The sequence below is a fragment of the Anolis carolinensis genome, chromosome 2, assembly GCF_035594765.1.
Source record: "Anolis carolinensis isolate JA03-04 chromosome 2, rAnoCar3.1.pri, whole genome shotgun sequence".
NCBI classification, from domain to species: Eukaryota; Metazoa; Chordata; class Lepidosauria; order Squamata; family Dactyloidae; genus Anolis; species Anolis carolinensis.
Genome location: NC_085842.1, coordinates 303,033,007 through 303,046,067, shown reverse-complemented (window position 1 = coordinate 303,046,067; position 13,061 = coordinate 303,033,007). Strand labels below are relative to the sequence as shown.

At 40.1% G+C, this 13,061-nt stretch overlaps 1 protein-coding gene across 8 annotated transcripts in view; it reads left to right on the top strand.

Annotated features, from left to right (window-relative positions):
* The window catches only part of wdr70 (WD repeat domain 70), a 218,253-nt gene that overhangs the window by 122,051 nt on the left and 83,141 nt on the right, over positions 1-13,061 (top strand). For all 8 annotated transcript variants that reach the window (XR_010003615.1, XR_010003614.1, XR_010003613.1 and 5 more), the window contains exons 14-17: positions 17-117; positions 2,448-2,527; positions 4,909-5,025; positions 5,249-5,411. Coding sequence is in view for 5 of the 8 variants with exons in the window: in XM_008116097.3 (XP_008114304.1) it covers positions 17-117; positions 2,448-2,527; positions 4,909-5,025; positions 5,249-5,411 (461 nt within the window). In the remaining 3 variants the exon portion in view is untranslated. The remainder of the gene's footprint in view (positions 1-16; positions 118-2,447; positions 2,528-4,908; positions 5,026-5,248; positions 5,412-13,061) is intronic.

Below are 13,061 nucleotides of genomic sequence, written 5' to 3'. Positions count from 1 at the left end.
GAATTTAATTTTTCAGAGTGTTGTCCGTTGTCTCTGGCATCCTAAGTTGAATCAAATCATGGTTGGCACTGGGAATGGATTGGCTAAGGTGTACTATGATCCTTTCAAGAGTCAAAGGTATTTAATTTGATTTTTACAAATTGTCTTTCTTCATGTTGAGTTAAAATATGAGACCTTGGAGCTTTACATTTACAATTTCATTTCAACAAAAAGGTGATAACCTTTGCATTTCAAATAAGCCAACTTTCACATTAAATACAACTATATTGAAATAGTTGGAATTTGCATCAAAATGTTGCACAAGTTATGTCAATAAGGTTTCATTAATTAAATTAATAGAAAACACTAGCTGTGTCTGACACATTGGACCTGCAAGGATGCAATGATCATTATTCAGTTACTGTTTATTAGGTGGCACAGCGGGTTAAACCGCTGAGCTGCTGAACTTTTTGACCAGAAGGTCGGCGGTTCAAATCCAGGGAGTGGGATAAGCTCCCGCTGGTAACCCCAGCTTCTACCAGCCTAGCAGTTCGAGAACATGCAAATGTGAGTAGATCAATAGGTACTGCTCTGGCAGGAAGGTAACGGCCACATGACCTTGGAGGTGTCTATGGATAACATTGGCTCTTCGGTTAGAAATGGAGATGAGCACCAATCCCCAGAGTCGGACCCGACTAAACTTCATGTCAAGGGAAAACCTGTACCTTTACTTTTGTTAGGTTTGATACTATGGTTTATGTACTCTTCTCCTAACACACTTCTTCCATCTCCCATTGGTTTTGGTGCTTGTATAATGTACTGAACAGAAATGTCCAGTTATATCCAAAATAGAAAATTATCGTGTAACCTTGAACTCCAGACTGTGCCATAGAATTATAATTCAGCATAATTTTATGTTTCAGATATAACAGGAAACTCATTAACCATTGGCAAAGCAGTTTAGCAAACATCCAAAGCAAATGTGTAACACAGTGGTTCTCAGCCCTGGGTCCCCAGATGATTTTGGCCTATAACTCCCAGAACTCCTAGCCAGTTTACCAGCTGTTAGAGTTGAAGGTCAAAAACATCTTGGGACCCCAGGTTGAGAACCACTGGTGTAACATGTAGGCATAACACTCATTACTTTCTTAACAAACAATAGTTTCTTAATTTTCTTTAAAAATTATCCTCCTTTTCTCTCATATTGAAGCCAAAGTGGCTTTTTAAAAGTTATTTTCCATCCCATTCTATGTTGGTTTCCATAGACTATCGAAGAGTAACAAGTGGGTACAAAACATACCGGTACAACATACTCTAATTTAGCTCCTCATATTTATTACAATAATAAAAGTTTCATGATATGATCTGTGTATGCAGCTGTGGTGTTCACTCATGTTCAAGAAGAGGTTAAAGGAACAGAAGCAGATTTCTGGTCTGCTCCAGTGTGTTTGAGCCCTTTTCTCATTAACTTTACATCAAAAGGGAATAATCGTGAAAGTGGGAAATACAAGCAGCTGGTTCTGTTGATCTCTTCACTACTTTCATCTCTTTTAGTGTAAATTTTTAATGCCATATCTGATTCTGGACAGAGGGCCTATGCTATGTTGCTTGAAGTTGCTGATACCTTATTGTACCACAGCCTCAAGCAACTGCAAAAATACTTGGAGATCCTTTTTGCCCAGCTGCTGCTTTTGAAGCTCAACCTAAAAATGTGGTTATTCCAACCCAACATACTTACTTATAGGGAGAAAGAAAAATACTGTACTACAGTATGCCTGGTTGTCCCACCATTGCAAGGACAAACATAAATCAACTTTTTCCAAATGTGTCTTTGCACAAGGAATCCTCATAGCTATTCAGAAAAACGTGACATGTTTGTTTATTTTAGCCTTGCTTCTGCTAGCATATATAAAAACACGAGTATAGTTTTTATTCACACATTTTAAACATAGTTTACTTAAATGTGGCATTGAATTATGTCAGTTGTAATTGGAATAACTCATTGTAGGTACTGATTCAAATTTTCCAGTGCTTTGCTGTTCTTTCTCAATGCCATTGTATATGGAATGCAAAACATATTCCTATACATCGCAGGCCAGAGTGCCGGTTTAAATAGGCCAGATTAGTCTTCACAAACTTTGTGTCCTCCAAGTCTATTAGGCAATGTGTCTCATCTTCCCCAGCAAATATCTGCATTTGCTTGCTGATTGAAATGATGGGAACTGTAATTTAATATATGTGGCAGGCATATTGAGGAAGATTGCACTATAATGATACTCTTCTTAGAAACACAATCATGATAGTTCATGGTGTTGCACATATTTGTGGGAGATTAATACCCAAGAACACAGTAGAGGCTTTCTTCCAAGTAAATGTGCAGAGGATCATACTGAAACATTGGTTTTATAATGGTTTTCTGGAAATTCTTCTTTTAACCAGGTTCTTTTTATTTTGTTAATCTTTTCCAGGGGAGCAAAATTATGTGTTGTAAAGACAAAAAGAAAAGAGAGACAAGCAGAGACACTCACACAGGATTATATTATCACACGTAAGTAATTTTTACTTGTTTGTTAAATACGGAATATTATCCCGCTGTAAGTGGAAAGGCCTATTTTAAACAGCTCAGTCCTTGGAAGGTGCAAAGGGACACTTAATGCACCCCATCTAACAACCAGTATTTCAGATCTTTTATAGAAGACTCTGCTCCTGCGGTCCTCACTACAAGATGAACCAACCCATCTCAGTTGTGTTTATGATTCCCAGTCTGGTTAAGGATCAAAACTCCTAACTGGATAAAGGCTTATTTTAGAAGATCATAAAATGTTTCATAGACAATCATAAACTATAGGATAGTGGTGAAAAACACCTGGTACTAAGGTCTAATGCAGGCCATCAAGGTTCCTAAAATAACCTATAGAACTTTCCTAGGTTGTTCTGTCCAAATCCTACTTGACTCCATGGAGAGTAGAATGAAGCCAGACCATTTGCATCCCAGCCTGTATACAAGAAGGGAATGAAGCATTGGCTCCAGCTCTCTGGAATAAAATGAAGCCTCTAGCTGAAAATCTGTCAACTAGGACTAGTTCCATCAACTGGCACCCTAACGATGGTACACATTGACATCAGTAATTTGTCTGTACGACAGCCCATTCAGTTTGCAGGATAGCAGGGAGTCTCCCTGGCAAAAATTGATTCCCCACATATATTGTGGGACATTTGCAAATATTGAGTGGGTGATTGCTACAGTCCATTCTATAGATGAATATGGTATGTCATCTTCACAACATGAATCACAAAATTTGATAATTCAGGATCCCTAACATATAAATACCAAAGGTGGAGTATTTGGGATCTATAAAACATGGAGGGAATGGGCTAAAATAACATCCCTGCAACCCCTTTCAACTTCACCAGTTAAGATACAAAGGGTTTTCTGACTTCAGTTTCTCTGGGAGAAAATAGGGGCTATCAGTGTACAGTAACTTCATTCTTAATGGCACTTAAAATAACCTTGTTGCCTCTCAAGTGAAGTAGATCATAAGTGGGATCACAGTTTGCATTCTGTGACAGCAGCTTTAAGATGCAATGTTTTCCCTTGAGGGGATTAAGTGTTACTTTTAGAAAATGAAGCGTATCACTTAGATGGCATTTTTTCAACAAAGCTTGCCTCCACATATGGAAACAGGTTGTTTTAATTACTTCAGATGTTTTATGCAAAACTGTATAGCATACGGCTTGCCAAGATAGGTTTGACTCTTCATGTTTCTTATAACATTCAAGATGTAAGAAATAATTCCAACTTCAGGGTGCTTTATTTATGCTAATAAATGAACAACATCTACAAGATTGATTAGTTTGAATCTAAGCTACAGCATGTCTGTATTACCTTTTTGTTCACATGTAACTATGATGACCATAACTTCAAGTTTGGAAATTATGGTTATCTGTGAGTGCTTGGTTGTAGGAACAATGCTAGTATCAGGTTGTCCCTTACCATCCAAGCCATGCTTGACTCCAAGAATCTTTATATATCTCTGTTTTAATGCACTGAAGTGACAATAATTAAATATGGTCTAGATATAATTTCCTAAACCAGACTAATCTTGTTAGATGAAGGGAATGCTGTGTGGATGTACAGTATGTTGGCTTTAGTAAGGGCTTTAACAAGGGCCCCCCATGATATTCTTGCAAACAAGTTGGTAAAAAGTAGGCTAAACAATGCTACTGTTAGGTTGATTTGTAATTGGTTGTAAATGGCTCCTTTCATTCTGGAGAGAAGTGATCAGTGGGTGCCACAAAGTTCTGTCTTGGGCCCAGTGCTCTTCAGCATCTTTATTGTGACTTGGGTGATGGAATAGAGGGTATGCTTATAAAATTAGCAAATTAGAAGGGGCCAGAGGATGGGATCAGAATCCAAAATGACCTTAACAGATAGAGAACTGTGTCAAAACTAACAAAATGAATTTTGACAGGGAAAAATATAAGGTAAAAGAAAATAAGCGATATAGGATAGGTGACATCTAGCTTGACACCAGTACATGTAAAAAGAAATCAGGGAGACCATGAACTGATTGTGAGTCGATAGAGTGATGCGGCCATTGAAAAAGTCAATGTTGATTATAGGAGCATAGATCAAGGGAGATAATAGTCCCACTCTATTCTGCTTTGGTCAGATCTCCACTACAATAATGTGTCAATTTCCGGCACAACTATTCAAGAAGGCTATTGATAAGCTGGAACATGTCAAGAGGAGGAATAATCAAAGATATGGATGCCATGTTCTATGAGGATTGGCTTTAAATCTAGAAAAACTCCTCCAAGTACCTGCCAAACCTGATAAGTTTGCACATCCTATCATTGGTGTGAATATTGGACCATGCTAATATTTAAGTCCTCCATTTATTTTTATATTGTTTTTGCACTTTGCAGCACATGCACTTCCAATGTTTCGTGAGCCACGCCAGCGAAGTACAAGAAAGCAGCTGGAAAAAGATAGATTGGATCCCATGAAATCTCATAAGCCTGAACCTCCAGTAGCAGGACCAGGTAATCATTTGTTTTTAATCTGCGGTAAGCAAAACATTACTGCAAGATTGAAGTATGAATCCATCCTAAAAAGGCAAGCTTAAAGCAAGGTTTGGACCTACTTTTGTATTAGTACAGTAGTTCTTGTTTGTGTGAATGCAGTTTTATATATTTTCTTTCTGACCTTTGACTCCTCAATTTATTCTTACCACTTTGCACATCTGTTCATCTTCTCCTATATTAGGTCGTGGTGGTCGTGTTGGAACTCATGGCGGTACTCTGTCTTCATATATAGTCAAAAATATTGCACTGGATAAAACTGATGATAGCAACCCTCGGGAGGCCATTTTACGACATGCAAAAGAAGCAGAGGAGAACCCATACTGGGTTGCTCCAGCGTATTCCAAGTAAGGAAATTTTCTTAAGAGGGAGTGGGAGAAACCCATATGTATTATGTCTGTAAAGCCCTGGTGAACTTGAATATAAGCAGGAGACGTATTTAACAACACTATACTCTGCCCTTTTTTTGGATCATTGCCACTAATGTAGAAAACTGATAGGATGTCAGCAGTTATTTTCCTTTTTTTTAATTAAAGGAAACTAAATTTGCCACATACTAGAATGACAGATGAATAAGATAAAATTAGAACTTTAAAAAACGTTCTTGGGATTAAGAAATCCTGTTGTGTTGTGGTGTTTCAATATTTAAGTATTTAATTTGATTTTAAAATAAACTTCAAAAATTCTGGTACATTTTTTCAACAGATGTTAATATGTTAATGTTTTACTGAAATATCTGTACTCTACAAACTAGAACACAGACTACAAAAACGGTTTGTATAGTAGGGCGAATGAACAATGGCACAGATCTGCTGCACATAAATAATATTCACCCTCTGTAAAAAGTTCAGCAATATCTTTTTGAACGACATTTTTTTACACTGTCAGATTTCTGCAAGGATAGGCTTTGCTCACTGTTGCACAATTCTGAGTGCATTGATAGTTCTATATAAATAAATGATAGATGTTGGTTTGTACTCTGAAACACCTCAGTCTATGGTACTCCTTCAGTGCATCTGTGACATAGTCACTTTTTCTTGTGTTCATTTCCCAGCACTGCTATAATGTTTAAAACCTATCAGCATATGCCTAACTAGCCTTGCTGTTTGGGATGATAAGAGCTTTAGACCAAAACATCTGGAAAGTACCAGGTTGGAGAAGGTTGCACCAAACCAAAGAGAGTGATCCTTGCCATATGCTGTTTTACTCAGCTGATGTCAGAGAAAATAATTTAGTAATTTGAGTTTACACAGTTGTTCTTGCCCACCTATGCTGGAATTTTAACTTTACAGCATTTGCAACAGTGCTGTGGGCTGAATACTTTGTGTGTTTACCTGGGAGTAAGCCCCATTGAACTCAGTGGAGTTTGCACATCAATTAAAATGGGTAGGATTACACAGACAGGAGCACTCACAAAATCCACAGAAGAAACTGGAAACACTTCTCAAGATGTCTAAAAATGCTTGTTTTATCAGTAAAAATCCCAACACATTGATAAATGTATGTTGTTAAGGAGCTACTAGAAATCTAACTTCAGAATTCTCTGGTTCAGAGTATGGTTGAAATTAAGAATCTAAATTCCTCTTTTGACAAACCTTAAGAGCACACACAGACCAAAATACTTTGGATTTTTCAACAAATAAAATAGATACCTTTTGAGCATCTTAAGACATGTCTCCAATTTTTTCTGCAGATTGTCACTAAAACACTGAAAGGCCATTCGAGTGACCAATGCTACTGTCATTCATTCATATATATACCGACTTTTACCCAGCCTTGGAGCAGATACCAATAAAACTTCACATCATCAAATGTCATTCCAATATATTTCCATCATCCATATTTGTGACGTACAGTTATACTTTAAACAGTATTTCTCAAAATTTAGTGAAAGGAGTGAAATGGTTGAGTGGAACTACCTTTTCTTTGCAAAGAGATAAAATGTATCAACTTTTCCCTTTTTTAAAAAAGCCAGTATTACATTATATTCCATCACACTAGTAATGATCAGGAGTGAGTGGTTAATCTAGTAGCCTCATTGATTAAGTATTAGATGTCATCCCTGACACCTGTAGTATAATGAACAAGTACATTTGAAATGCGAAAAACTCACAATATCGAGTGGGCTCTTCACCTTGCACCAGACTAAAAGTGGGCAGGAGACAAATTTCTGTTCACACATGCATGAGATAAGACCAGTTGGGAACAGGATATTGGGGCAGTAACCAGAAGCATAGTGATGATGCGGTTTCATGTCAGAGAACCAGACTATCGTTGCATTCAGAGGCAGTCCAACCATAAGGCGAAATAGGCATTTGCCTGTGGCGCCATCGTCCCGGGGGCACCATCGTCCTGGGAGGAGGGCACCACTCTCCACCTCCTTCTCTTTCGGGCCTTCCAGCGGCCGCACTGGGCCTTCCGGCCAGCGCAGACCCACCTTTGCACCACGCAAGCCCACCTTTGGGGCCTTCAGAGATTGTGAGGTCTGTAGGAACTTGGAAGCTAGGTATGTGGGGTTTATATATCTGTAGAAGGTCCAGGGTGGGAGAAAGAACTTTTCTTTGAAGCAGGTGTGAATGTTGCAATTAATCACCTTGATTAGCATTTAATGGCCCTGTGGCTTCAAGGCCTGGCTTCTTCTTGCCTGGGAGAATCTTTTTTTGGGAGGAGTTAGCTGTCCCTGATTGTTTACTGTCTGGATTTCTTCTGTTTTCAGAGTGTTGTTCTTTATTTATTGTCCTGATTTTAGAGGTTTTTTTTTTTTAATACTGAGGGCTATCTGGGTTATCTAAGTCCACACTGCCCTATATCCCTGTTCAATGTTTAGTGCTAAATTTGCAAATATAGTAATTCCTACATAACATTACCATGTATTGAACTGCTTTTTCTATTGATTTGTTGTAAAACATGATGTTTTGGTGCTTAATTTTTAAAATCATAATGTAATTTGATGTTTTATAGGCTTTTCCTTTATACTTCCTTATTATCCAACATTTTTGCTTATCCAACGCTTTTATTTTTCAGTGATTGGTTTGGGGGGCGCCAAAATTCTGTTCGCCTACACTTGAAAAATACCTAGGGCCGGCTCTGGTTGCATTGCATAGCTTGTTTTGGAAGGGTTCTAATACCTTCTCCCAGTTTGAGTATCGCAGTCTCTGAGTAACCAAAGTTATTGCATAAATTACATACAGAGAAAAGGAAAGCAAGCTATTTTATGTGGCTTGCACTTTTTTGCCTAGTGTTAGCAAAGCTGGAAAAAGTTATGTAATCATCATCATCATCATCATCATTTGCCTGCCTCTTCTTATGGGTCGAGGTGGGATACAAAATGGATAAAACAGACAAACAAATACAACACTGTGTTGTCGAAGGGTTTCATGGCCGGGATCACAGGGTTGTTGTATGTTTTCCGGGCTGTATGGCCATGTTCCAGAAGTATTCTCTCCTGACATTTCGCCCACATCTATGGCAGGTATCCTCAAAGGTTGTGAGGTGTGGAGAAACTGGAGGCCAGTGTATGTTGTAATTAATCACCTAAATTAGCATTGAATAGCTTCATCTCCTGGCTTCTTCTTGCCTGGGGGCATCCTTTGTTCAGAGTCGTTATCTGCCCCTGCTAACATGAATCAACCTCCAACTGACAAGAGTTCTTCTCTCACCCTGGACTTTCCACAGATATATATAAACCTTCCTTGCTTAGTATTGAACTACTTTTTCTGTTAAATTTGTTGTAAAACATGATGTTTTGGTGCTTAACTTGTAAAATCATAACCTAATTTGATGTTTAATACACTTTTCCTTAATCCAACCTTATTATCCAACATACTCACTTATCCGACGTTCTGCCGGCCCGTTTATGTTGGATAAGTGAGACTCTACTGTACTTTAAAATTATAAATAAGGTATTTGTGCTGGTTTGATACAATTTTGTGTAGCACTATCCATCCGGCTGCTCGTGTCATTGGTAGAGAGGTCAGAAATCAGGTTGCTTTATTGATGTATGAGATAATAGGCCCATCCACTTGAAATAGTTCTTGGGATTGTGTATAGACAAAAAGCTAGCAAAGATTACATACCTTTTGCCCTTAATGAGGGAAGGGAGAGAATAACGCCAGCTTTTTCTAACTAAATAGACATTGGACAGAAGCCTGCTTTCATGACTGAAATAACCTTGCAGTATACAGACAAAGATAATTTGTAATCTAGGCTCTAGATGTCAAGTTGCTCCAGTGATTTTTTTTCCCTTTTTGATCACAGCACTTAGAAGCTAGTTTGTTTGAAAGCCCCAATAGGCAAGTCCTTATCAAATTTGTTTAGCAAAAGCAATTCTTAAGGGGAGGTTGCCCTTTTATCCCTGGCTTTTACAAGCAGAGCAGAATATGCCAAAAATAACTGTAATCTAACATAGTACTTTTTGTCCTTCTAATATAAAAATATTGTTATTCATAGAGAAAACTATGCTGCCTTGTCTTTTATAAATTACATACCAATTGTTGCTCAGCATACAGCAGTTTTATAGTAAGTACTTTATGGTTTCTCTAGCACTGCTTTGAGTTTTGTAATCACCAATTTCTAAGCAAAGCTTTTAGAGGAAAATTGGCTAAGAATGGACCAAAATGGAAAATGTCACTTGAAGTGAACACAGAAGTAACTTGCTGAACATGTTTTAAGATATATTTTTTAATGTCCCAAGGAATAATGGATTTAAACTTCAGATTATAAACAGGTGACATCTTGGTCAAATTTCCAATGTGTAGACCATCTGTACTTGATCCGCTACATGTCCATATGGAAGTAATTATCATGATAGTGTGCAGTCACATTTTTCTAATGGAGATTTTCTTCATGCATCATCTGAACCACAAGCCACGTTTCCATTTTTGTATTCTGTCAGCTGTCAAAATAGTGTACTAGAACTTTATTAACAAATATCATGGGATGCATTTTTTCAAAATATGTATTTCCCCCAGTGATCTTTGTAGCTTAAAAGTAAGTAATATTCAGCAGATTTGGAGAATAAATTATTTATTCAACCTGAAGTGTAACTAAGCGGGATGATGTGCAGAGGAATCTTGCAGTATTTTTGAGACTAATTGAGGGGAAAAGGTAGTAGCATAATCTCTTGTAGGCTGGGTCTCTTTCATCAGATACATAGAGTGAAGTTCCTGTGGTAAGACATTTATATCCATGAATGGCTGTGTATATGTGTGTGAATACGAATCGAAATAGAAAACTTGTGACAGGAGATTGGACTGGATGGTCTTTGCCAGTTAGGAGCAAGTGAGACTCTAGAGCAGGGAAGAGCAACCATGGAGGCTAGGGGACCACATTACCCCTCTAGGAGACCACATACCTGCCAAAAAAATCCCCCTAAATGTCACCCAGTGCCTTCTAGGGAATTCATAGAGTGAAGTTCCTGGGGAGGGGGCATTTTTGCCATGTGTCTAACCACACAAGCCCATTTTAGGTCAGTGAGAGGCCTTGTTCAATACAAAAATATTTTAAGAAGCCAATATGGTCCAGGAGGCCAAGGCATAGTGATAGTGCCTCCAATTTTTTTTTACCTTTGGTGGTGCCATGAGGGCCACAAAAATGACCCTGGAGGCCCATGCCTTCTCAAAGATATTCTGGAGCAACTCTTGAATTACCATGAGTCATCCCTACCCTCCACCCTATTCCTGAAACCGACAGGCACATCTACTCCATCCAAAGGGTGGATGATGTGATACTGTAGAACAGTGGACCAATGGAAGCTGGTCTGCAGGGGAGGGGGAACTGCCCGACTATTGGTGGTGAATATCTCAACTGATCAAAAAGCCTTGCATCAGCAGAGGGTCATCTGTGTCACGACCCAGGCTACAGAGCACCAATAACCATACGCAGAGGCCAGATTCTATCTAATATCTTTATTAAGGAAATATATAAAGTTAGTAAAAGCAAATGTAAAAGATAGTCCAGAAGCAGACCTTTCAGGATAGGTCAAAATTAGTCCAAAGAAATAATGTCCAGTATGAAATATTAAGGTCCAAAGTTGTAATCCAATAACCGAAACACTCACTTTGACAAGCAAAGTGAGGGGAGATGACAAGGTCCCTTAGTCCATGAAACTTGAGCGAGTCTAGAAAATAACTTGATACTTGGAACAAGGCTTGAACGTGGAACAAAGGTAACTAAGAACAAGAACAAGGTCCGTGGAATAACTTGATAAATCCGTGGAACAAGGCAAGGATTGATCCTGGGAAACTAGGCAAAGTCCGTAGATAAACAAGGCTGGGAAGCAAGGCGAAGGCTGGATAGCAAGGCAAGGCTTGAGCAGGAGCGAGGCTTGAACCGGAACGCGCTGTCCAGACACAACTCGCTCCGTAGGCTGACGAATTGACTCCGCGAAGTTACTTCGCGGGTAAATCACCTATATAGAGTCTAACTTTTCCCGCCGAAGCAGTTCTCTGGGAACCAGAAACGAAAGCTAATCTTTGAGACCAGATGTTTGACTCCTTAAGGATTCTCACGAAAAAGGAGACTTAATTGGCAGAATTCTTGGCTGCTATCCTCGCACTCCTGCGCGAAGCAGCTTCCAAACCTCTCTGTTGTTTACAAAACTCCCGGCGCAAGAACACGGGAGAAGTAGGCTCTGGGCTTGTTTGACATACTTCTGGGAGACAACTTTCTTGCAGGTGCAAGGTTCCCAGATCTGCCTGGGAAAGATCTGGCTGAGAGGAATCCAGTTCAGACTGGGAAGGTAAAAACCCCAAGTTTTCATCTTCATCAGGAATTACCATGTCCTGAGCAGGACTACAAGGCCCATGGGTCATCACACTATCCCCCTCCTCAAGGCCCCTCCCAAACTGGGGCCCTCTCCCCGAGGCGCGAGGTCGCGGTTTGGTGGGATAGGTCTGATGAAAGCGACGGGTTAGCTCAGGAGCATGGACTGTGGAGGCGTCTTCCCAAGAGCGTTCCTCAGGGCCAAAACCCACCCAGTCAATGAGATATTGTAGGCGGCGGCGGTGAAAGCGAGAATCCAAAATGTCCTCAACCTCGAACTCCTCCTCCCCATTCATCAAAACAGGAGGGGGGGCCGGTTGGTCTGTATCAGGACGCACACCATCCGCCGGAAGGAGCAGGGAACGGTGAAACACTGGGTGAATGCGCATTGAACGCGGAAGTTGGAGTTTGAAAGTCACAGGGTTTAATTGCGCCACCACTGGATAGGGGCCAATGAAACGGGCATCTAACTTCCGGCAAGGGCGGTGGGAGGGCAGAAAGCGAGTGGACAGAAAAACCCGATCTCCTACCTTGATTTCGGGGCCCGGCTGGCGATGTTTGTCAGCGTGGCGTTTATAGTCCTCCTTGGCTTGGTCCAGTTGCTGGAGCAAAAGTTGTTGTACCGCTGTGAGTTCCTGCAGCCAATCCTCTGCTGCGGGAACTTCTGAAGTTTCAATGACAGGGGGAAAGAAACGTGGATGGAAGCCGTAGTTTGCAAAGAACGGCGTTTCTTTAGTAGAAGCTTGAACTCCATTGTTGTAGGCAAACTCAGACAGTGATAACAGAGAAGCCCAATTGTCCTGTTGGTAGTTTACATAACAGCGAAGATACTGCTCCAAAGTGGCATTGGTGCGCTCCGTTTGCCCATCTGTTTGGGGATGATGAGCTGAAGACAAGCGAGAGTCTATGCCCAATAGTTTTTGTAGCGCCTTCCAAAAACGAGAGGTGAATTGAGATCCACGGTCTGTGACTAAACTCTTGGGCAATCCATGTAGTCTGAAAACATGTTGAAGGAATAGATCCGCAGTCTCTTTGGCCGTGGGGAGGCCTTCGCAGGGAATGAAATGGGCTAACTTGGTGAAAAGGTCCACCACCACTAAGATCGTGGTGAATCCACAGGAAGGTGGTAGGTCAGTGATGAAATCCGCAGAAATTATTTCCCATGGGCGAGATGGGGTAGGAAGGGGGTGTAAAAGCCCTGAGGGCTTCTCCCTTCGTATCTTGGAGCGCTGGCA